The 27,271-nt window shown below is 37.9% G+C and overlaps 1 protein-coding gene across 3 annotated transcripts in view; it reads left to right on the top strand.

Annotated features, from left to right (window-relative positions):
- LOC134680063 (protein grainyhead) overlaps positions 1-27,271 on the top strand; it is a 153,383-nt gene that overhangs the window by 87,739 nt on the left and 38,373 nt on the right. For 2 of the 3 annotated variants that reach the window (XM_063539072.1, XM_063539073.1), the window contains exons 3-5: positions 7,055-7,258; positions 19,836-20,004; positions 20,351-20,773. In XM_063539072.1, the coding sequence (XP_063395142.1) occupies positions 7,055-7,258; positions 19,836-20,004; positions 20,351-20,773 (796 nt within the window). The remainder of the gene's footprint in view (positions 1-7,054; positions 7,259-19,835; positions 20,005-20,350; positions 20,774-27,271) is intronic. The other variant, XM_063539074.1, reaches the window with a different exon arrangement.

Here is a 27,271-nt window from a genome sequence, read left to right on the forward strand (position 1 = left end):
GTATATCGACGTATTTGTATGTGCTTGAGTGCAGACTTTTTAGTGTCTTGTTGAAGCAGCTCCCAAATAGAATCTGGGACAAACACATATTATGAAAATAATGGCAAATTAATAATTTCTTCCGTTGAAATGAAAACTTTCATTCTTAACTCTAAAAATGATTGGTGTTCCATTTCTTTTAATGAGATGTCAAATTAGACAATGTACAACAGCTGAGGGTAGTAAATCAAGCTCGCGTAGATCCGTGGGCACAGCGCAGTGTCGCAGATCTTTCGGGTATAATGGCACCGAGATTTAATTATAGTCGCAGGAGTATAGCATAATCGGGCATAAATCACAGCGTATAGATACCTGCCAGCGCAACCTGTTTTAATTCGCACGCCACAATGCGAAACCGCGCCGAGCCGCGCATTGTGCGCCGCGCGGGCGACATCCTTCTAATTTATACCTTCATGCTTGTTTACTGAAAGCCGCCGAATTCATCCAAAACTATAACGTATCAACGTTTTTAAGCTCGTTCTAAAGAATTGCAAATCTGTTCATAAGCTTTTATTCGGATGCCTATAAAATTTATACAGCATCGTTTCATTGTTCAGAACTCTGTTTAGTACCGCGTTTAGCACACAATTGAAAGCATTAACATTCCCATTGAAACGTGAGTGGTTTAATCAGCCATAGAACTCACTCAATCTTTGTCTACGGGAGTATAACGTAGTCGGGTCAAAATAACTAAAGTAAGGATTTTTGGTTCTTGTAATCGCATCAAGGTGTGATCTAATTACTTAGTTTAAAGAAACACGTTGCTGCCTATCGTTTTAACATTAAATTAAAATACAAATATACATTACTTTTACTTCCGCCCGCGCAGGTAGTTGTTTCTGATTTATAAGGATTGCTATAATATAGTAAGCTATTAGGTAACGCCTTCTCACTGAAAATGGACCACACACGGGTATTCAAATTAGAAAAGTCAATGTAAACGGAAATGATGCATTTATCGTAGCTCGTACGTAAGGCGAACACCGCGGGCGTCTCTTCTCTTTAAGCTCGTAACTCTTCTAATAAGACACCTTTAAGCGCGCCTAATGCGTGCAACATCGATTAAATATTTCATTATGATTTGTGGTGAAACCGAAACATTTGTCCGCCGTGTTCCGTGTGCTAAGACGATTACTGTTATAACTTTGTCTGCCACTTATAACCACGAAACTGTAATACGCTTTATTTATTTAGTTAAGTTACGTAATCTGAATATCAATGAATTGATTTGTGATGTTTCTTTGTAATATATTAATAATAAAATTTTTATCTTAATATTCAATAGAATATTAATATAATTATATTTTTTTACAATAGAATATTAACAATTAAAGAAATTGTATTAATCAATGTCATCTGCCGGGCTAGCACATGATTGGCGCGACAGTATCTCGCTGCGACATAGACTACCCGTCCCTCTTTTATTTAAATAGTTCGAAAAAGACGAGTAGTCTATCTCGCCGCGAGATGCTGTCGCGCTAATCATGTGCTAGTCCTACAGACCAAAGTTAGTAAGTAAGTTATTAAAATTATGAAAAAATATATGAAAAGTCGAGCAGGAAAATTAATTTGCCTCAAATTTATAACAAAGCGTCGAAAGGCGCGAGTACCATGTCGTTTCTACTTCGGTCGACCTTTTGTGTAACCTTCTTTTCCGCATTGTCGAATGTTTATGTTAGCAGATTAAGTGCGGAAATTATAAAAATAACACTGGAATGGAAACAGCATTAAGAAACAATTGGCGATGAAAGCGTTAAATTAGCTATGATAACCACGCTAATTTTTATGGATTCTGTAGTCAACTAGGGACCCTTAATAGTTTTGCCATGTCATCTGTCCGTCTCTCCGTCCGCAGCTTTGCTCCGTGATCGTTAGTGCTAGAAAGCTGCAATATGGACTGAAAATATAAAGCAACCATGCCGACAAAGTGGTAAAATAAAAACAAGAAACATATTTTAAGAATTAAATCTTAATGTAAACTTTCAACGAAATAAGTACATATATATCGACCATGATCGGTTAAGCCGTTTTTGAGATCGCAAAAGTCTTCACTTCGTAGTAAAAACATGTACAGATTGCTGCGATGGTACTCCCTTGGGCTTGTTATGTATATATGAACTGTAAGCAGAGGTACCCAATGATAATTAATAAGAGTAATAACCCGTTCATTCGTTCAAGGCAGTCTAATATGTGACCAACGGGTAGCTAGAACACCGTACACTGAGCATGGCCCACCATGCTTTTGGCCAATTTTTAATACTTCATATATATTCTGTGAATTTTATTGTTGTTAAAAATTAAATTACGGTTCTGCTGCCTCGATTTGAATGACGGTCCGCGGTCTTGGCCAGTCGTCCCACCGACTACAATACAAAGGGCACTTCATATAAACGCAAGTTAACGTTCCAAACATATTCAATGAGCTCGCGTCAACGTCACCTCCGGCCGCTGTCACTCAACGGTCATCCAACGGTTTTGTAAAAAAAAAACAATGAAAAGTTCTCCACTTCCATGACATTTCACATAAAATGTCAAGTTTTGAGTATCAATAACGACTTTATAAATTTATTGAATTTCTACACATAACGTTACAATCATTATTTTGAGCTAAATTATTATTGAGCTAAATATGGAAATTACTCATAAAAGAAGGTATCGTTAAAATTGTATGGGTAAGATAATAAATTACGAGAGATACAAGTAATGTTTATAGCAATGAGCGTTAAAGATAATAGATAGCCTTTTGGCTCTTAATCGAACAATGAAATATCAATGACACCCTTTTCTTTAGGAGCATTGAGGGGTACGATATACAGTAAAGTTACTGATGGTATAAATGTGGCGTAGTGCGAACAAAAATAATAGATACCTAGTAGAACCGTCTCGAGTTAGCTATTAATTGAAAGCTTCTGCGAAACTCAGTGTAATTATTTGCCGCCATTAAATTTTCAGATTACTCGAGCGCTACTAGTTACGCAGACAGGAGACATGACTTATTTAGTGCCCATGTTGTGTTTCCATCTTTAATCTGCGTGGGCGCATATTTCCGAGAAAACATTTCTTGCCGAGCGCGCATGATGATGCTAAGAAAACAGAAGTAATAATGTTAGCCATACTTGTACGGTAAAGAACTCCGTAAATGAATCATCGCATATGCGTTCCTCGTCACAGTGCAAAAAGAGGTTTGTCGAAAATGCCCCTCGTTCAGTTAGCTCGCGCTTCTCTGCTGGCTGCTGGGTACTCATCCCTTATTTATTTATACTGGTATGAGGAATGCGTTTTTTGTATCTCTGTATCAGCGCGTTCAGCGCTGCCACAATCCGATCCAGCGAATTCTTTAATTGACGAAATGCAGCAACACTGCATTCCAGTTGGATCGTTAGGCTTAATGTGGGAATACGAAAATGCCTTATTGCTAGAGCATTAATAACTAATACATTTCACTGTTTCAACACCTGTTCAAATGAGCAATTATTACCTACGTTACACAGTTGTGTAATATTTAGGGATAAGGTGATTATTCCTACGTCACATGATGGCCCGTATTAATAAATTATACCCAGTAGTTTAATAGTTGTCTATTAAAAAAACCGGTCGTGTGCGAGTTCGGTTGACTCGCGCACCGAGAGTTCCGTACAAACTTTCAAATTATGTCATGTAACTATAAACACAAAAGACTTTTGACCAGAATTATACTAATACGTACAGCGCGATCTATCGGCAAATCGGCTAGTTAATTTGCGAGACCGGGTAACTACGTATGTTGGTCAATCATCTCAAAAAATTAAGTTATTTGAAACATATCTGGTGATATTTTCGCCGTTACGTAGAAGCCTTGCAGCACGCTAGTCCAATTACTTGTAATTAAATGTCTCAAAACAGCAAGAACTTCTTTTACCGATGTACTCAAACGTACCGTTTATGGCTCGAAGACTATCTACTCTAGACGGTAAGGTAGTGGTTAAATACGTCAAGCTGACGCTTTTGCTGTAATAATGATAATGTATCATACATTTTTATCGCATTATAATAACATGAGATCCGGTATAATAAAACTTACCTGCGGTTATTAGATGTTGAAGTTGGAAGCAGTTTAAAAGTTAGCTCGTCGTAACAAGTTGTCGGGGATTGATAGCAGTTTCTCTTATCACTGATGATAAAACATGCGTGTAGTGCGGCACTCCCTGCACTTTCCCCTGAACCCACTGCACCTGCTGCGCTGTCTGCCGGGTGACCGAGGTGAAGGCGGCTCCGTCGCTTAGACATGATTCAAAATACACTGCAATGCACGACTAACGTTTATAGATATATCCAGATACGTGAGGTTATTGCATATGAGACGGGTTAAACCGATCCACGTGAAAGTTCTCCTTATTATACCTACTACATATATGAATGGCCATTCACGAGATATACGGACCTCGTATTTCCTGTTTATTACAAGCGATGAGTAGCCCTCGTATATACTTTTTATCGTAATAGATGGTATGTGAAACAAATATAAACATGAGCAATATAATGGACGTAAATCGACGATGTTTGCGCATCCTGTGCGTAAGTGCAGTGGTATAATGTAGACCGTGATGGTTTATAATGAATAAAAAGATCAAAGTATTCCGCTTGGTGGATGGTGTTCGAGTTTTAATTAAGAGATTAATAATAAAGCAATGCAGGCGCAAGGCAACGACCGGAGAGCACACACGGCAGGCGGGCGCACGCAGCCCTATGAGACATGTATGCCGCTCCGTTACGACACCGACACCGAATTTTTCCACATGCCCGCGCAGCTAAGATAAGCGGCAAGAGACGCCAACGTGTTATTTATTAACGAACCGAATGATCGATAGTTGGACGCGACACCGGACGTGGACGTGGCGGAGCGCTGCCTTTCGAAACTGGCCGTCGCCGTCGCCGAACAGGCTCGCTGCGTGCGCCTCGTTTGCCCTTTAAATCAGTAACATATCCTTAAATCTCATTTACTTATGATTATCACTTACCTAATATAATTCAGAAGATTTCTACTAAAACCCATCAAAGTAAGAAATTTCCGTACCTATTAACTAAGTTGCCTCAATCCAACTAAGTGCTTATAAGTACCCGATTTACGAAGATTCTAAAATAAATGAGTTCAAGTTCTTTTGCAATGTCGACCACTGTAACAAAGCTTCACTTACGTTACACATACATCAGCCGTTGTGTCGTAGGTACACATCAAGGATACCTATATGTTGTCTGAGTAACGGTCGTGTAAAAAACGGCCGTGTCGAATCTTTTGTTTGAACAAGTCTCCTTCAACCCTTCGCTCTGAGCCATCCGTTCCGCTCTTGCATACGTCACGTCGTCGTGACAGCTGTGCGCTATACTTTCTAATCGCTCCATTCAATACCAAACAAACAGACAAGGAGTTGGCGACTTGCGAAAGATTTAAATGGCTCGAACAATCGACAGAAAAGAAAAGACTTATCAATTAATTATTTATAGACGTGAGAGTCAACAAAAGCTTTGTCAACCTGATTATGTAAGCGGTGACTTGATACCCCATATATTTAAATACAGAAACAGTACTTACATTGTATAAAGTTTAACCAGTATAAACATACTCGGATGTATACTTGAACTCGACGTGTAATGTGTACGATACGATAGGAAACGTTCGGAAATTCGTGGCTGAGGTGCGCAGGGCAGGTTAGACCAGTCCCGGTGGCCTCGCAAGGACCCCAGCAAACCTGTTAGATTCGTTGCACGATTTTTACGTGCGCACCTACCGGAATCTCATTCACGTGCTGCACCCGCGCCGCGGCCCCGCGCCGCCTGCCAGTTAACTCGTCAAATGACTCACGCTTCGGCTGGTTAAATGCCAGAAGCTGGCTTTTCCAGTTTTCTGATCGAATTCGCACATTCTATTCTTACTTGAAACTAATATGACATTCTGTGAAATAGATACTTTAATTCATTGAGTAAATGGGCAAGCGTAGCTCATTCATTCATATTATGAACGACGCAATACTGATGCACACCATAATAATCTATATACATAATTAGTAGTAGGTACTTGCGTAAAAAACGAACAGGTTCTTTGCATAAACCGCTTTTAATGAATGAGTTTAAAGTACAGTTACGTCAACTGGATGTTATGACTTATTCGTTTAGCTCAACTGGGTAAATAAAGGGTTTGAAACAGTTTGAATAATATCAAATATAAGTACGTACCTATTTATTTTGTTGTACTTACTTAAGCAACTTAAAAGCTGCGGATTTCCGAAAATGATATTGGCCAAAAACGAATAAGCAATGTCATCCCATGATATCAACACGAGACCAGGAACAGGAATCAGGTAGAGCTACGATCCGGTCAAACCCGTCCGACGCGTGCTTCCAACATTTTTTATTTATTTGTCTGCATCGTCGGATACCGCTGGGCGTGACGTCAGACGACCTAAACTGGTTAGCGAGGGAGCAGGGATTTGCCTCGCATCCTTCCGGTTCTGCAAGTGGCACGGACCTGTTCTACATCAGGTTGCGGCACCAGGTGACCCGCCGCCGTGACGCACGCCCGGCTTCGCGATACCTCGCAAAAAACTACCCGAATTAGACGTCGACGACGCCCCCGCGTTTGTTCGCGTCCCGTTCCGATCACTACTGGATTACTTTTGAACCGGACACTCGCCTTGCTGACTCACGCCTGTGTACTCAACAATTAGCACGCAAAGCGTCACACGGACGACCGCTGGTGCCCACCAACCACCAGAGGTCAGTATCCGTACCAAAATGGTCACGCCTAATAACTGGTTCGCAAGTTGTAGTCGGCCCCGTCGTACAACTAAAGGCCAGGGTACAGGTATTTTACGCTATGTTTACTCGATGATCCGATAGACTGAATGAAAATCCATTTGCATTACGTAATACGGCAGACGGAATTGTAATATGCATTGTGCTTTTGATGATGACTCGTAGGTAGGTGGGTAGAATATCTAAAAGAAGAATAGTACCTAATTGTTGTATTTTGTTTGAACAGGAGACGCAAGGAGGTGATGGAGGTGAGCGGCGAGTCGTGGCGCGCTTACTACTCGAGCGCGGAGCACCCGCTGAGCGCGGCCTCGTCTGCGGTGCTGGGCGTGGATGACCAGCAGCCGCAGGCCCTCGTCACCGAGTACTACAAGCTGCCACCGCTGCAAGCGCAGGATCTACACAAGGATGGGAAACTAACTGATGTCTGGACGTGAGTCTTCTACCTAGATCGATACGTTACTTATGCACACACAAACATATCTGGTTATATGGCATAGGTATTTTCGTAAATTCGTTTTTTTTTTACTTAAATTGTGCATATAGCGTTGTTATAACACGGGCATTCAATTGAACTCGACCAAAGAATTAAAAACTATGACATACTTGCATACATGCACACATATGACATACATACCAATGAAATTTCGAACATCGATCGTCCGAGGTATGTATGTGTTATTAGTAGTTGCGTTTAGCAGTAAATGTATGAACTCGTACTTAATACTAATCAATATGTAAATTAACATTCCCTAGACCCTAAGTAAGGTAAGTGTACACGATTTGCTATTAGTACGTACAGTCACCTGCAATAGTATGTTACTCTTCGAAGGCCGCAAAAATATGTGACACGCTCTTACGGCTCTATAAATAACATCGTGTCAGATATTTTTGCGGCCTTCGTTGTGTAACATATTATTGCAGGTGACTGTACAGTCAACCAATTTGATTCCTGGGTCTCGATAGAATTATGTCATAATGAATCAATTTGTTTATCTTCTACGACAGCGTTTGTAGAATGATGTATGTCATGTATCTGTAGTAGTTAAAGCGACGAGGTTCTCTATTGGTATTGGTTGACTGTACTTATCTTTTTATAAAACATTATAATCTTAGTAACATCACTACTCGAACTACGAACAAATTGCTTCGGCAGTAGATAATATATCTTAGGTGCGGTGCGGCTATAGCTGCTTTGAAAAGCATTACAAATTACGGATGAGCCGCGTTGATAACTTACACGCCGTATCATATTTATAATAATCAATTTTATGTTTACGGTTTTAACTCTGAATTCCCCGCAATAAAGCTAAAGTGTGTAGTTTCTCGCTGAATTAAATATGTGTCAAGGAAATGTAATAAATCTGAAACTTTTAAGTTACGCCCATGAAATGAAAACGACATACTTTTGAGGGAAATATACCCAACGATAGATTTTCATTGCTCTGAATTAAAATGTATAAATTCATAGACATACCTACTTCTTAAATATTTGAACTATAAAAAATAGGTCAGAGTAAAAATATTTTCGTATTTTATATAGAAATTCGAGACATTTTTTGACATAACTACCAGTGGCGGCGCGTCAAACATATCCATAGGCAAGCCGCTAATTTGGCTTACATATTTCTTTTACAACTCTGCTCACACGTCCAAAAACAGGCAAGCCGGTGGGAATCGGCTTTTATGGACGCGCCGCCACTGATAACTACATAGTTTATTTATTTACAGTCAAGAAACTGCCACAAGCAGTTTTGGCAGTCCTCTCGTCGAGACGTTATTTAATACTACTAATGCTAATGGTATCAAAACCAGCCCGATACAAACAGCATAACCATAGAGTTTTTACTATAACGGTACACCTATAAAATACGAAAGAACTTTATCCCCGACCTAATACTTAAAATTTTTTGCACAATACGTAATTCTACAAATGTCGGTTTTGATATCTCAAGGCATTTGCTACCCATAAACCATTGCGGTAAACAGAATCATTAATTGCTTAAAGAATGAGTAATATGTAATATGTTTGTTTGCAGGAAATATTACGTAACTGATTTTTGAACTTGCGAAGCAAATGACGGGAAGTAATAAAAACGATTAAAATGTCGATATTTTCCTAGGCATTAATTTAAAGTATTCTCCTGCCTGACAAAACGTTGAAGCAGACTTGTTTGTTGTTGCGATATTCTAAATTCTAAATTGTTGCGATATCGCATTCTATAATCGGCATTTGTTTTTACATTGATAACTGTAAAGTTATTAATTACTTATTTAAAATTTTCCTTCTACTTTAGACATTAGACATCTACCTGCATATTTCCTAGTATATTTTACTTACCTAATATTCTTCGGTGTATAATCAGGGCTTGAAACTGATTTATTTATACGATTTATACATTATCAATTTATCACTTGTTTTTAAGTTGTTAGATATCAAAAAAGTTTCATATATATACTATTTACATAATTACAATTTCAATCATGAATGTATCACAATCGCATCAATCACAAAATAAATTTATCGGTGTATGTAAGTAAAAAGATTATTATAAGGTGACAGTACAAATATCTAAGTAGGTACCTACGTGATACGTATTCGTATTTAAAACGAGTATAAAGGTAATGTGTTTTAAACAAGTGGCATGTCTTTATTTTTATTTTATTTTATTTTATTTTATTTTATTCGGGATGCTTACTGCCTAATAAGCATCCCGAATAAAATAAAAGGATAAGGTTTTTTTTTCTAAGACTGTCAGCGATGGATGTAGGTACTCAGGTATACCTATTATAAATTAGAACTAAAGAAATCATTAGTGATTTTCAACGTACAATAGTCAGACGAGTTAAACACATGTATCCCTATGCTCACAATAATTGTCTGCTTCGAATATGCAAAACAAATCTCGAATATCGACAACAATCAAAGTTTAATCAGAAGCGATCGCGGAAAATCAATCGGCGATTCTCACGGCCGTACATCATGACGTTCGTGTATTGGAGGCATTATCATTATAATCGACGAATTTTGAAGCGCAGTGAATACGGAATGAATTCGCGTAAAATTTATATGTAAACTATGATAATATGCAATCTTTGTAGAGTTTTTATGCACATTGAAGACACATGGGGTTTGTGTTGCAGAGTCTCACGGACGAGTACGCTGAGACAGAGGCCGCGTGGCTTCCGGCCCTAACGAAAGGTGTAAGAATAACAAATAATAAAAATGTTAATGTTCCACTCAATAAATCACAAGCACTCATTTGAATACCTATGGCAGGATTAACGAATTGAGAGTTCGCAACAGCGCATATTTTCGATCCCCACATTTCGACTTCGAATATGTTTTGCATAATATTATGTTTTAGTCTTGGCTCATTATTTTTTAAACTATTTATGACAGGTACTATTCATCGACGACGATATCATAGGTATCCTTTGTTTTCAAGATTTTCTATTTATTAAATGAGCTTATTAAAATATTTTTCAGGTGTATTATTATTTACTCTGATTGTTGTTAAATAAATTCAGTTAACTAAATAGACCAACCATGCCCGCCAATCTCATTGTATGTAACTGGTCTATCTTTTAGAAGCAGTCAAATGGTTGCTTTTTATTCATATTATTCGTGAAAATACGCGCAATTCAAACTTAAAATGTCAGTGCATTCAAAGAAATCCTATAGAAATGCGACCCCGATCCAAATTATGCTCGCTCTTTGAAAGAGGTTGTTAACAGCATCCCTTGAATAGCAGCCCAAAATGAGCAAACGCCGTGTCACATTTTAACACAAGGAGTGCATAATGTTAACTTGACCCCAGAAACCGTTTATATCTACTTTTATGAAGGTTTATTATATTCCATAAACACAGTGACGCAGTTATAAAAAGAACAAGTTTGAACCTATGAAAATGGTAATAGGCCGACTAAGATTATCGTGCACCTCGAAAGACTGAGCACAGTCACCGTCTGATATTTCTTACCTTTAAAATATTTGAACAATTTTTTTTTTATATATTTGGGCTCAATTTACTCAGAACGAATTATAAATTATGAAATCAATTACAAAAACCTCTATAAAAGTGGAGGGTGTAAAAGTGCATGGTGCAGCATTGCGATGGAGTGGGCCTCCTACATGACACCTCACACGTCGAGGGGCCGGGCGACAGGGACAAGTCGCCCTCATTCTGGCGCGCGGATGGAATGTGACGGCGGCCAGATTCGGCTCGTCATTCTCGTCACCGTTTACAGGAGTGCATAAATACAAATAATGACAATAGACGGATGTGGCTGGAAGCGGCTCACATTGACAAGGACGCCCAGGACTTGTCTGGTGCATTGTCGGTGCGCGGCCCACGCGACGGGCTACGATGAGCGCGCTATTGCTCATTCATACATTCAAAATTATAACGAATGCTCGCTCACCCGCGCCCGCTGCCCGCTCCCCGGGCTGTGTCTCTTTATGCGTTTGTATGCAAATTCACCTCTAGTTGAGCGCCAGGTTCATCGTCAGGTTCGGCTTGCAGTGTTTGTTGTCTAAATCGCTCGTATTATTTGAATTGAATGCTCAATATACTTAGACACGGACTAGTTCCATCTTTATAAATATCCTCGAGATCAGCCGTAGGCGTGAGCATGTTTCGTAAACGCGTTGCGTATTGCGCGGGCGCAGCTATAGCGCTAGCCTCCGTTATAGCCAGGACTACGGATATTATGGCTGTTAAGTGGAAACGGGCGGCTATAACCATTAATATAAGTTGGACGCTGTCGAATGCTAACTCTAAGATTAGCATAGAAACGCGCGGCGGGATGTCTCGGGGAGGGGCGCGCCCTTTGACCCTGTCACTGTTCACACTCAACACTAACGGGAAAACATTTTCTCCTCTCTCCGGATCACTTTATTACATTACATTAATATTGGAATTACCTATGAACGTATATAAATAAAGTTAATAGCCATGTAATAAAATATAATAAAAAATACTGTTCAGTGGGATTTCCTACATGCTAAATTGCGAAGGTTGGACGAAGCCACTGTCGGCGCGTTAATTAATCCTGTAGCGACACTTCGTTAATTATAAAATCACCATTTTTGATATGACCCTAAAACTCAGAATACATTATCTCCTATAAACCAATAAACTTTGTAATGGATCAGTTATGAATGTTATACCTAATAGAAGTCAAGCTAAACAATATAATCGTACATACCTGTTGAGCGTTTATTGGTAGGTACAGTATAAGTAGAGTAGGTAGTTTATATTTGTTTATATTGATAGGTATTGTAATACAAAATGATTCATAAGGATCCCTGGTTGTGCGACGCTCGGTAATGCCGCGGCAAAAACTCAGGAGCTGGAACCGTGTGACCCATTTAGGAGAGAACCGGTTCTCTCTTGACGATCCGGCTGTATTGTTAATGGCAAAGCAGTTAATACCATTCAATTCCCTTGGAAACCAACCCCCTTATAAGATAATGCATAAAAAGATAGGAACATCGTTATGTCCCTGGCCGGCCATCACGTAGCGAAATATCAAATCGGGGCTGACCATTCTTCTTGACCATTCTTTATCATGCGAACATTCCCATTGAAACGGTCAGCTAAAGAATTTGAATTAACAGTCGTTACGCATGCGAATTATTATTAAAGCATTACTCACAGACATGCTGATTTATTTTTATTATTACCTTTTAGCTATTTTCGGTTAATTAGGACCAGCGAAAAGTTTAACGGCTTATTAATCACCGTTACGGGTCTGTGTAACCAAAAACTCTTAAATTACTTAGACAAATGGCGAAATCGTTTTCAATTAAAGTTTTTGATAATGTATTAGTTCCGTGAGAAAAGTAGCAATAAACCTACATTTAGCGGAATGATATATTCAAATAGCATTGATATTACGATGCGGGCATCCGCTGCAAGCGCCTCCTCCGCGGCGCGGTCTCCGTCGCGCGATAGATTCTAATCTATTCGTCAAGCAACGGATAAACTGTCGCCGCGGGAGATACCGCGCGCGATACCACTACCAAGTGTTCATTCACTTCATTATCTCACTGGTTTTCTTCATCATTAAGCTTCTTTACATTTTCCAACAGCTTGTTTGTTGCATATTACATGACCAACATCTACTTTGCCGGTAGTTATTATTTTTAAAGTAAACATTATTATTTATTAGCGACCCGCCGCGCCTTCACACGGGTTACCAAATTACGCACATAAACCACAGAATAACTATTAACTAATAGCACTACCTAAACCTTCCTCAAGTATCATTCTTTTGATAGGTGAAAACGGCATGAAAAACCGTTGAATAGTTTTTGAGTTTATCGCGAACATAAATACAAACACAGAAACAGACAGAAGCGGCGGGGGACGTTTTATAAGGTGTAGTGATAGTGATTATGCAATTACTTGTATGAATTAGTTTCGACTACTTTATACTTTGACTAGTTATAGATTCTTACATTATTGGATAGTTATTACTCTTAACAAAGTTGAAATTGAAATTGCTTTTTGCTCACAAATATTCGAACACGACTAGTGTTCGATTGTATGATCAAACAATTCCGTACATTCTGAGAATGAAAATTTCCGATGGTGACTATAATAATAGTTGAATTTACAAATCACACAATTTATGCTGTATTTATCCTTGAGGATACTAAAGTTTATCATCTTTGTGATTCATAGGATATTTTTCAATTACTGCGTCTCTGAGTTGGTGCTTAGGATAGGGTTGCCCTTGCGCACCCCTTGCATCGTATTGTCGCGATCTCGTCATGTGTGAAAGGGTGTTAAGTAAACATTGCAAATAATTATAATGGCAATTGCATCCGCGCGTATTCCGATTTGCTTTGATAAGAAAATAGTTATTTGCATGTAAAATGTAGCAGTCGGATGCTAGAGGTGTTCATTCCTATCCTTTTATTACCGGCACTGTTATGGTAATCATTGCAACATGACACTGATATCTGATCTAAACTTTGGGATTTCGGATTCGGGTTCGTAACGGATTCCTTTCTATTCCTTATCAAAATTAAATTTATGTTGGCTAGCAGGTAAATCTTGGAATTAATACAATTTATTATTTCCTTGGCAACGGTGAGGTTCACATACTGATCTTTTTAGGGTTCCATACCCAAATGGTCTGTCTGTCACCAGGCTGTATCTCATGAACTGTGATAGCTAGGTAGTTGAAATGTTCACAGATGATGTATTTTTGTTGCCGCTATAACAAAATACAACAAATACTAAAAACAGAATAAATTAAATATTTAAGTGAACATTGAATTCCCGCGATCTGCAGTTCTGGTTAGCCTGAGAACTCGCGCCTGCGCTCGCGCATAGCAACTAGTATAATGTTCTCGCGTACTTACTTGTGTAAGTCGCTGCGGGCAAAATAAATAAATAAAAAATGTATACCTACCTACATATTTATTTTTTATGTCAATTTTGCAGTAATTCAATAAATTTGCACTTAATATTATATAAATATGTACTCGTCAAGATAATAAATTCTTAGTATAAGTATGTTTAACTCATGTAAGTGAATTGTAATATTCTTATGAGTAATAAAATTTCTTTAAACCTAAGTGAGACAATCCGGGTTCTTTTCCGCCGTTTTTTTTGCTTAATTGTACGGAACCCATTGTTTCCGTCGAGTCCGTTCGAGTCCGTCTCGCACTTGGCCGATATGTTTATAACCTACTTACCAATAGAAATTTTAGAATTGTACTAAAAAAAGGGACGGCCTATAACTGTTGTAATACGCTAAGTAAATACCTAACAAAGAATTTAGTACCATACAAAGCTAATCATAGTACGATTTATAAGTAAACCTGTTCCAGTGGTCCTAATAAACGCTTACTTGAGTTCATTAATGATACATATGCCAATTTCTAGACGAGTTTTTGTTTGTAATATTGAATAGCATCACCGTTTATAAACAGGATAGTACAAGCTACTTGGTTTTTATGTGAATGGAAAGTGGTTAACGAGTGGCATGGAATCAAGTAACAAGTTACGAGTATGATGTTAGAATTCCTAAATAACCGCGTATGTTGGAGGAGACATGAGCATTGAATGAAACCAGTCCCATAAAGAGAAGAAACCAATATTAGCTAAGTACATATTTTTACAAAGTATTTTTCACTAGTGATATCTGAAGTGAAACCCAGTGAGATAGGTTTAGCTGAAATGATCAATTGATCACAGATTAAGAGTAACTTTTAAACCACAATAATCCGCTCAAGTTACCGTACCTTCTAAGAAACAGATTCAAGTTGCAATGACTGGTTTTGGAAAGTGAGTCAAAAAATAAAAATGAGTAGAAGTTTTTCAATTGGTTCATATGCCTGAGTATTAAAAAAATCTCAGCTATATTTATTAGCAAAGAATGGGGATGGAGAATAGGGCTTGAAGGGATGAAAATAATATATATCTATGTATTTCAGTCCAAGTCGTCTCATTGCAGTGTCGCTCGGAATATTCTTCGAACAGTTCGAACTAACATACTGGTAGACACACGCCTCGATACAATGGATGACGTCTCGCGAGCTTGGGTCGCAACAGCAAGCTTGGCCGCGAGCGAAGTTGGCGGTCGTGTCTCGAGGCGCCGCGACTCAGCTGTCAGCGGAGCGCGCTTTGTATAACGTTTTTGCAAGGCGCCAACAATGAACGACAAGCAAACATCGCTTTATGATTCGCTCGCATGAATAACGATACCTATGCCACTTCATTCCGTAGCTCGTACCCTCATTGTCATAAAATCTATTTGAATATATTTTACGTAGTTGTCGGTATCTCGTAAGATCGACGGTGCACTCGACATCTAACCTGACTTACCAGACCGTTGGCACTGCCGAAATAATCCGTGAAGCAAATTAGCGCCGCATCTCTCTTGTGTAGAAACACTGTCGACGTTTCCCGAAACATTTTACACACGCGGTTTATCTTATCGGATGAGCGATTTCACACTCGTCGTGTTTCTCTTACAAATCGCTTTCATAAATCGTTAAGTATGAGCAAAGCGAGAATTGCAATCGGACACGGGCGGCGGCGAGCGAGCTTGCGGGAGGTCGCGCGTCCCGACCAATTCGGACGCATGAAATAGTGCGGCGCGAGACTCTTATCTAAAATAAACATCTGAACGCCAATGAAACTTGTCTTCAATTATCATAAATCGGCGCGCACTGACATCGCAGTGCCGACGAAAACCGCGCCTGCGCTCTTCGTGCGGAGGTGGCCGCATCGCTAACAAATCAAACAAATGTGCAGCCGTTCCTCGTGTAAGTACTTCGTGGCGCGAATGTTTTCATTAAAAAAAGACACAAGTATTTATACTTATTACAAATTATTTCACTGGAACATTTTACTAAGTAGGTTTGCCTGCATATTCTTTACGGAGCTACGAATTTCCAAGAAATAGCATTCCACTCTTAAAATGGGTACCTACATATATGTGATGTGTAATGCATACTTGTCTGAGTAGCTACATCTGCTCATGTAGATGTAGGTATATCAGTAATACAGAATATGGACATAGGTTTAAAATATATAATGTTTATAGAATTAATATACAGAATTTTATTTAAAATTACTTAATGAATGAAAACATTTATTTTTAGGCCACTATAGGCCCATAGATAAATACCTTAAAACTAGCATACATATTATTACAAAATATATCTTAAAACTAAAAACACAATTATGGCTGCGATGCAGTTCGCAACCCCGCAGTGTCAGGGAGCCGGCCGCGGAACTTGATACCCTTCGGCCATAACTCCTCCTTGGTTAATAGGTACCCTTAATCCATCCAAACACCACCATACCATTACCATTCTACACTTCTGCAAGTGTATTTAATTAAATAAGGTAAATCCGGGGTAGGTGGCCATAGGTTTTTAGGAGGACTTTGCAGGAGAGATACTTATTATTATTATTGAGAGCCTGTAAATTTTTCCCACACCCTCAATTCATCTTTTTGTATTTCTAGGGTTCCGTACCTCAAAAGGAAAAAAAACAGAACCCTTACAGGACCACTCGTGCGTGTCCGAAACTACTGGATCAATTAAGTTGAAATTTATTTTGTGACCCAAACACGGGCATGTACCTAACGTACCTAAACAAATTAAAGATAAAGATAAAGTTTTTATAAACTATATTGCGTTACATATCAAATGAAAGAGCTCCTTGTAAGAATCTCAAATACCGTAACATCGGGGTACTTTGTCCCAAAATCAAGATACTTTTTACTATTAGTTTGAGCACTTCAATTTTTATCGCATTATGACACTTTTATAGTCATAGGTATTTAATTGTGGGTATAATCAACTCATGCACATACGTAAAACTTAATAAATCAATCTCTAAATATTTTTTAATTTTTCGCAAAGTTTGAGCCAAAGTTGCGCTTTCAAGCGGGTTTCTTTGGCCATCGATTTTTCATTGAGTACAACGTAACGGTTTGCAATAAAAGCGCAAAGAAAGCTGTTTAAAATTATTACACAATACACATGTATATCAAATAAGGACATAGTAGTAAGATTCATTTGTTTTTATTACACTAAAAAAGCAAACTAATCAACACAAAGTAATAAATCTATTAAACATGGTTTTTTTTTAATAAAAACTTTGCCAAAACAATCAGAAAAACCTTCTAATCTTATCGATCATAATCATTAGAAATAGTTAACGTGTATAACTATAATTATCATTTATGAAAAATGAGTTATCCTATAGAATTATATTACTAGGTAGGCACCTAGTTAACAGTCGACTGTAACTAATCAGTCTTAAAAATTGATAATCATTTTATAAGATATTAAACTTATGTGGCAGATGTTCTTTATCTTTGTTTTCATTAATTCCATTACAATCTAGAGAATCTGTCTTTGAAACCTGAGCCTGTGGTTCATCCAGTGCTCCAGCACAGGACGAACCACTGGCTGCTGTTCCTGGGATCGTGATTTATAACCTGCGTCAATAGTAAATTGTCTTCTTAGTTAGCAGATTGATCTCGTGCCGTTATGAGACCTTCAGTAGATGAAGCGAGACTATAATATATCTGCGTCGCTGTTCTCTCTGAAGGAAATGTTTTCCCATGGGTCAAAGAAACCCGAAAACGATAGCCAAAGAATACTTTGATTTTCAATAACATATACTTCTCACAATAATCTCTTAAATTCTATGATTTATATCACATTAGGATCCTAGATACATATCTGTTACGATTAATAACAATCAAACACTTAAACTTATTTGCTTTCTTTGTTTCGAGAAAAAGTTTGCACATTATAGAATCGCGTAGTTTATAGGTAACAACTTGTGACCGAAATTATGGACTGACCAATCAGCGTTGTTAACGTGAAACTGTTTCTACCCACCGCCCCATACGGTCATCTATCGATGAATAGCGCGAAATACATCGATAGGTCCTGACGTGCAGCGTGACGGGAAGTTCAATCTTTTTTTCGTTTTGGGACAAAGTAACCCCCATGGGCTAAAGTACCCCGATGTTACGGTATATATTTTTTTTATAATTTTAGGATAAACAGAAGTTGGTCGAGAAAATAGGCAAAAAATTACCATTCCCCCCTTTATCTCCGAAACTACTGGGCCTAATATAACAAAAAAACAAAAACAAAATAGTTCTCTACCTGTTAGATGCGTGAGTGACGTGAGTCGGACTTAATTACTTAGTTTTTGTTCTGTCCCCTACGGGTTTTTTAAAGACATTTCACATACGTTTCACATAAAAAATGCATTGTTAGAAATTGTGTAATGTACGGAACCTTTGGAACCCGAGTCCGACTCGGACTTAGCCGTGTTTTTCTGTTTTTAACTCGTTATCATAGGGGGACATCTGATAACCTTCGGAATACCATATAGGCGATGGAGACATCTTCATTAGTTGCACCTTCACTGCCATATGGCCAATTACCCTGATTTGAACTGGCCATCTCTCCTTTCCGCCAGAGAAGGCCAAGCCTAAAATTAAAACAAGTTGAGACTCGCGGCCCGATTCGAACTTTAAGATACGTCAATTAATAGATTTATTAGAAACAGTGTTAGAAACGATATGGATTAGATATCTCAATGTTAAATGTGACGTTTCTTCAAACAAAATCGTGACTTCTTCCAATGCCACTTCTGACACTGACACATCTAATCCATATTGTTTCGGGCAGATGAGCTTCATCCTTATTTAGGTTAGAACAAAACTAGAACCTTATACTTTACACCAACTTTTATATAGTTTGGTCAACTTTTAGACTTGTCTTTTTTAGAAAATGTATAGGTACAGTCAAAGAATTTAATTTCCGACCCATTTGGTACCCCGTCACAGTGGCAATTAATATGAAAGTTGCTATGTAGACTTGTAGAGGCCTCATACAGTCAAGTGTAAAAATATGGATGCACACATCACACTCAAAAATATGTCCCATAGTTCTTAATTCGCTGACATAAGAGGTATGGGACATAGGTATTTTCAAGAGGTTATATGCATTTTTTTTTTACACTTGACTATAGGTAAGTACCAACATTGGAAAAGTAGCTAAGACTTATTGAATACTTACAAAAATGTTTAAGAATTATTGTGAACAGTTCTTCTTTATTAAGCAAGAAATACCTATTTATTCGAATGCAAAAAAAAATTTACTAATACGCCCTTAAATTGTAGGATTAGGTAAAAAAATTGGTACTACTTCTGTTATAAATATGTTTAATATTGGTTGAAATTATAGTTATTTCATTATACATATTCGTATGATGTATCTGTTGAAAATTTAGTATGCAATTAATTGTTGAGCCGATGATGAATGTTTGTAGAATGTGAAGGAATGTAAATTATCAATATGACAGTTAGCGCAGTTGCAGGATAATGATAGCGCGAATAGTACACTTATCAAGTGTAACGACGCTGCGCGCTGCGCTGCGCGAGGTCGCGGAGCGAGTAGCGCGCGCGCAGCGTCGGCGGCGCCAATCACCGCTATCTCCCCTCCGCAGGGCCGGATCGGCGCTGAAGGCGGCCAATGGCGCGCACGGGGCGGAGCTGGGCGAACTCTCCGGGCTACTACACGCGGGGCTCGTGAAGCGCGAGCCCGAGGACCTGAGCCGCAAGGTGGCCGACGAGCCCGAGCCGCACGCGCACGCGCTCAAGCCGCCGCGACACAAGGTGCGTCACACGTCCGCACGCCGCCGTCGCGCGCGCACGCACTCACACACTCCTTACCGGTCACTTATGTATTATTTATCGCGGTCTTCGTACAATGCGCCGGGCCCCGTGCTCGCGACGCACTAGCCGCCGCGCCCGCCCGCGCCCTAACCTGCTTTACCCTGATGCACCCCATCCCCAGGACCTGTATACTCATCCGGGATTATTCATGTGAACGTGTCACCGACCATAAACCTTAGTGTACGTGAAGCTGTGAACTGTGCTTCGACGCGGCATGTACGCGTCGACGTTGCGGAGCGGACAGTTGTCGTGGGAGAACGCGTGTAACAGACGCGTGTGTCCGCAGGTGGCGGTGGGCGAGGTGAGCGAGGCGGCGTCGCCGTCGCCGGTGCCGTCGCGCGCCTCCTCGGCCGGCTCGCTGCTGCCGGACGCCGCCATGTACGCGGCGCAGATGTTCGCGCCGCCCGGCACCCCCAGCCCGACGCCCTATGGCGATCAGTACTCGCGGCAGCCCTCCGGTGCCGCCTTCGCCGCTGAGCCCTACTACAGAGAGTACTTTGTGGGTGAAGGCTACCAGCAGAGGTCCGCGCCGCCCTACGGGGACGCAGAAGCGGCGCCGGGGTCGGCTTTCGGCGAACGGTACGCGGCGCCGCGCTACCACAGCAAGAGCGTGATCGCGGCGGCCGGGCTCACCGTGGACCTGCCCTCGCCGGACAGTGGCATTGGCGCTGATGCTGTCACCCCCAGGGATCACACCGCCGTTCAGCAGGTCGGTGCACACCCGGGCGCGGGCGGGCGGGATGCTTACACCACACCACACACCACTTTATCATACACAACACAACACGTTTATGTGTACCTAGTTCGTCATTCTTGATTTCGATCTCGTTAGAACTCAATAGGTATATTTTTAATCCTTTCTATTTATAGTGTATTTTATTTTCAATATATACTTAGGTCCTATTAAATAACTGACAACATATTATGTAGGTACACCTTATAACAGAATGTCGGTAGATATGCAAATAAGTTTTCTTTCACTAATTATGTCATCAAAGCCCACCCGCGCTCAGCTCTAATTACCAATATTTATTCAACGCTGATAACCTTATAAGTCTTTTGCCGAACCATGCCTTTACTTTATCTATATATTTTAATTGAATTTATATAAATAAGTAGGCACCGAAACTTTCTGGTAAAATGGTTTCTAATCAGCAAAAAGAATGTAGGTATACCTATATGAAATCCAATAAGAATTAAAATCTTTACCCAATTATATTTGCTAACATAACACAGTTAGGTATATTGGAATGTAAACAGTGCTTATATTGCTTATTACTCTTATTAGTGAGTAGGTACATTTTAAACACTTATCTATGAAGTGCATTGGTATAATTGCTCTTTGAGTCAGACAATGGCTCGCCGCAGCGTAACCTTCGGGGTCAATCAAGTGCCTAGATGGAGCGTTTCCGAGCATTAACAATGTTTGAGAAAATTAAAATAACAAATGGACCAGACCATAACCCAGTTAGGTGATAAGCTGGCTTGAAGGACGGTTTTCAGGGCGCGGTGCGCACGAAGTAGGCAACTGACAACCTAGCACCACAATGACACCGGATTGAGTTTATTAATTTGCCTCTTGTTGAACCGACTCGAGCTTGCAATTCACTCTGGCACCATATAAATTTCGCTTGATGTTTACTGTCACCTTACTGAGCGAAATATGAGCTAATCAAATTGAATGAGAGCAATAGTAAAATGTAAAATATACGGCGGCGCTACTAACTCAATTGTAAAGTTAACTAACTGCACGTGGGGCACGGCCTGTTAGTAGAATATGCAATTCTCAGCGCATTAATTGACTCGATTATTGTTTACGTGCGCGGGAGCACTCAATCAAGTCATTATTGCATAGAAAACTGATTGTAATGACACCTGTACAAGTATGAACTTATGAAGCAGAACCTAGGTATAGCTATATTAATCTTCCGATTGGGTCTAATCAGTGCATCGGCATAGCTAATCGTTTTTAACGATCATAACACGAAAATATGAATAATATTGTTTTTCTGCTTAATAATTTATAACAATTTGCTTAAACATATGTATCTGATTTAAATACCTTGTTTCCTAACGCGTTTATGAATTATTCATATACCTAAAATTTTCATTTATAAAAAGCACTTCACTTTATTTTCTTTATTATACACAATTTCGTTAACAGTTTGTTTAGGTCACATGTCTCATATATTATAGGAAGATACGGTAAATTTATCGGATCCATAGTAAATGTCTCCTACGAGAAACTGATATCTAAGTACATAAACATCTAAAGAGTTTGATACAAATAGACAAAAAGCAGATGTATTTAATAAATGTATTGAAGTCACGTCATACCTGCAAATAGCAGATAACTACTTAATGCCGATGACACACTTACAATGAAATTTTAATGAGAAACCATTATCATAAATTAGTTGCCAATTGGACTTTATTCACGGAAGATTTCGACATAAAACATTAGTGTAACAGAGTATCTCTCAAAACACCCGTTCGAGTAATTGGCTATTTATCAAAGCAATATCCGTTCGACGGGGAAAACTCGCGAGACGTTAATTACGCCCCATCACCTCTACGTCCTACCTTTTGAATTAACTTGCGTTAAAATATCTACAAAAATACCTTAATTAAAAACACTTACCGAAGAGCTTTCAGCTTTTTTTTAAATAGATCTGCATTTTTCTACTGAAGTGTAATATCTAGGTATCTTGTCATAAAATATGAACATAGTAACTATATAGACCTACAATCAATTTCCTGGGTTGTATTTAAGATAAGTTATATAACACATTCGGACTTTGTTTACTAAACTATAGAGATGAGATAATCAACATATTTACTTATGCTCTAATCAAAGACATTTACATAATTCATTAGGTAAATAAAGAAACAAGTTTAAAAGAAATAAACCTATAGTAAAAAAATATCAAAAAAATTACTTCATTATGACATTTTTCATTTGAATCTATTCTAAAAATCCTCGCGAGATATGTGACCTATCCTATCCTAATTGTATGCACGGGAGAGCGCTACGTTGCTACGAAATTAGGCAGTCGTAGGAAAAGACTTCAACGCGTTCCTTGCCGAGTGTCATTACAATTCAGGAATTTGATGATAGGAAACTCCGACACCAAAACACGCCAACGCTAAAAATGGAGCTTTAATCCAAATGCCTCAGAGTTAATTGCACGAACGTGATTTGAAATTACAATCTTTTTCGTAAATTGCGGTCACTTGGGATATACATTACATTACATTACATAGGTAACATTACTTTGAATGTCTACAATATCCGCCGTACGTAGGTTAATCAACTTGCAAATGTATTAGATATTACCGATATTAGCCATATGATATTATGTAGGCATACGACTTTACATAGTGTTTACAATTACAATGTATGTATTTAAATCGATTGTCATTACACAAATAACACGGTATACACAAGTACCATAGTGCTGGCATGAGTTTTTATTGTTGCATGTATATTGTATATTTTCTTTTCCAGAAAAAGTAAGTTTTGCTAGACGTATCAGTTTCATAACCTTTTAACCACGTTGTTTGATATGCTAACTTATGATCTAGTGTCAATGTTTTAATTACTCCTTCGTGACAGATATTATCCAGTTCAGGTTCTGACGAAAGGTGAATATTTCTTGGGTGTTACAACAGAATTTACAAACTATAACAATAAAACCTACTAAAAAACCTCACTTTTATATAATAGACTAGACATAAAAATTCAAAATCGCTCTCCTTCTTGATTCGACTGGCAAATCATATTACTTTTTGGCAACCGGGTTTTTTAACCTAATTAGACCCCGCTGAATCCGGTTGCTCGATCGAAATCATGACCGGAAGTGAGATATTTGACATTAAAGGTCCCTTTTTTTAGTTTTTATTAAATAACTCTTAAACGGAGGCGCATAGCAAAAAATGTTCTATTACATAAGTAATCTGCATAAAATTGCTTACAAGAAAGATTCAGTACAATTTTTGGCTAGGATCAATATTCAAAGAGATATTAACGCGGGAAATTTAATTATAATCACTTCTAAGGTCCCTTTTTTTAGTTTTTCGTAAATAACTCATAAACGGTGGCCAATATCAAAAAATGTTGTTCAACGATAATAATTTACACAAAATTTTGAACAAAACAGATTCAGTACACTTTTCGCAGGGATCAATATTTAAAAAGATAATAAAGAGGGAAAGTTCTAGTATAATGAATTCTAAGTTTCCTTGTTTTTATTTATTCGTTAATAATTTGAAAAATATGACTCATAGCAAAAAAGATCTTATACCTAAATAATAAACATAAAATTTCCTACAAAAAACCTGTAGAACACTTTTCGCTAGGATCAATATTTAAAAAGACAAAGCAGCGGGTAAGTTAATTATAAATAATTTTAAAGTTCCTTTTTAGTTATTTGTAAATAACTCGTAAACTGTGTCCCATAACAAAATAGGTTTTTAAAAATAAATTATCTACATAAAATTTTCTCCAAAAAACATCTGGAACACTTTTCTCTAGGATCAATATTTAAAGCGATATTAATGGAAGAAAGTTAATTACAATCAGTTCACTGGTCACTTTTCATTAGTTTTTCGTAAATAACTCGTATACGGTGGCCCTTTGCAAAATAATATTCTACATAAATATTAAACATAAAATTGTCCACAAAAAAGGTTCTGTACACTTTTTTGCTACATTCAATATTTAAAGAGGTATTAAAGGGTGTAAGTTAATTATAATCAATTTCCAGGTCCATATTTTTAGGTTTTCGTAAATGACTCGTAAAATAAGGCTCATAGCAAAATAAGTCCTTAAAGTTCTTGTAAATAAAAAATCGGCATAAAATTTTCTACGAAAACATAATGAACACTTTCCTGTGGGATAAATATTTGAAACGATATTAAAGAAAGAAAGTTGATTACGATCAATTCACAGGTCACTTCTTTTTAGTTTTTAGGGTTCCGTACCTCAAAAGGAAAAAAACCGGCCAAGCGCGAGTCGGACTCGCGTTGCAAGGGTTCCGTACATTACCCAAATTTCAACAACGTATTCTTTATATATGAAACGCGAGTGAATTGCCATTAAAAAACCCGTAGGGGTCGGTTCAAAAACTAAGTAATGTGCGACTCGCGCTTGACTGCATATTTCTAATAGGTTTTCCTGTCATCTATACGTAAACCCAGTAGTTTCGGAGATAAAGCCCATTTATCCGTTTACGAGTCATTTACGAAAACCTGAAAATAGGGACTTGGAAATTCATTATTATTGATTATTGAACTTACCCCCTTTAATACCTCTTTAAATACTGATCGTAGCGAAAAAGTGTACAGAACCTTTTTTGTGGACAATTTTATGTTTAATATTTATGTAGAATATTATTTTGCAAAGGGCCACCGTTTACGAGTTATTTAGGAAAAACTAATAAAAAGTGACCTGTGAACTGATTGTAATTAACTTTCTTCCATTAATATCGCTTTAAATATTGATCCTAGAGAAAAGTGTTCCAGATGTTTTTTGGAGGGAATTTTATGTAGATAATTTATTTTTAAAAACCTATTTTGTTATGGGACACCATTTACGAGTTATTCACAAATAACTAAAAAGGGACTTTAAAATCATTTATAATTAACTTACCCGCTGTTTTGTCTTTTTAAATATTGATCCTAGCGAAAAGTGTTCTACATGTTTCTTGTAGGAAATTTTATGTTTATTATTTAGGTATAAGATTTTGTTGGCTATGAGTCATACTTTTCAAATTCTTAACGAATAAATAAAAACAAGGAAACTTAGAATTCATTATACTAGAACTTTCCCTCTTTATTATCTTTTTAAATATTGATCCCTGCGAAAAGTGTACTGAATCTGTTTTGTTCAAAATTTTGTGTAAATTATTATCGTTGAACAACATTTTTTGATATTGGCCACCGTTTATGAGTTATTTACGAAAAACTAAAAAAGGGACCTTAGAAGTGATTATAATTAAATTTCCCGCGTTAATATCTCTTTGAATATTGATCCTAGCGAAAAATTGTACTGAATCTTTCTTGTAGGCAATTTTATGCAGATTACTTATGTAATAGAAGATTTTTTGCTATGCGCCTCCGTTTCAGAGTTATTTACGAAAAACTAAAAAAAGGGACCTTTAATGTCAAATATCTCACTTCCGGTCAAGATTTCGATCGAGCAACCGGCAAATTCGGATTCAGCGGGGTCTAATTAGGTTAAAAAACCCGGTTGCCAAAAAGTAATATGCTTTGCCAGTCGAAATCGTTTTGATGAAAAATATGACCAGTCTAATAAATTATAAGTAGATATGAATTTGGTTGATAACTCTATTTCTTTCTTCTTTATGTTTTGTTGGGTATTATTTGTTTATAAAACTAATATACAATCAAGCAAAGGACTTTAAATTGTTGATCGACGTTTATTATCTGAACGTTCATAGTAAATATTAATAAGTGGGTGAACTATTGCACGAGTTTGCTTTATCGTGACAAGGAAATTGAGTTAAATACTTGTCATAACAATACGAATTGAATATTCAATTCACCGACAGATTACATTTTTGAATGGAGAATAATAGGGTGTTTAATTGACAAGTCAAAGTAGCTTCTTTTTTCGGACTGTAAAAACGATTAGTCGCTATGGAGGTGGAGTGAAGTCACGTTCAACCTACTGTTTATATTTCAATTACATTCCGATTAATTACTGAATTATATAAATTGTGTCCAAACGTAACTGCGATCTACGTTTTTCCAGTAATTGTCTAGTAATTTATTTTATGCATGGTGTGAAATAATTTATGTTAATACAACATTATCCCTAATTAGAATAATCTATAACTTATCCTAAAATATTATAGACGACCGGTGTGGCTTAGTGGGTATAATATTTTTCAAACTCGATGGGTAGGATGATAGGTGTCATCAGTGTCATCACCATATAAATTATTATCTAAAACGCCAATTTTCGCAAAATTGTATTGAAACGACACCTGTCATCCTACCCATCGAGTTTGGAAAACACTAGAGTGACCCTGCCTGCGAAGCCGATGGTCCTGGGTTTGAATCCCGGTAAGGGCTGTTATTTGTGTAATTGACACAAATATTTGTTCCTGAGTCATGGGTGTTCTCTATGTAAATATATAAATTATAAGTATGTATTTATCTATTAAAGTATGTATACCGTCGC

The sequence above is a fragment of the Cydia fagiglandana genome, chromosome 3 (assembly GCF_963556715.1).
Source record: "Cydia fagiglandana chromosome 3, ilCydFagi1.1, whole genome shotgun sequence".
NCBI lineage: Eukaryota > Metazoa > Arthropoda > Insecta > Lepidoptera > Tortricidae > Cydia > Cydia fagiglandana.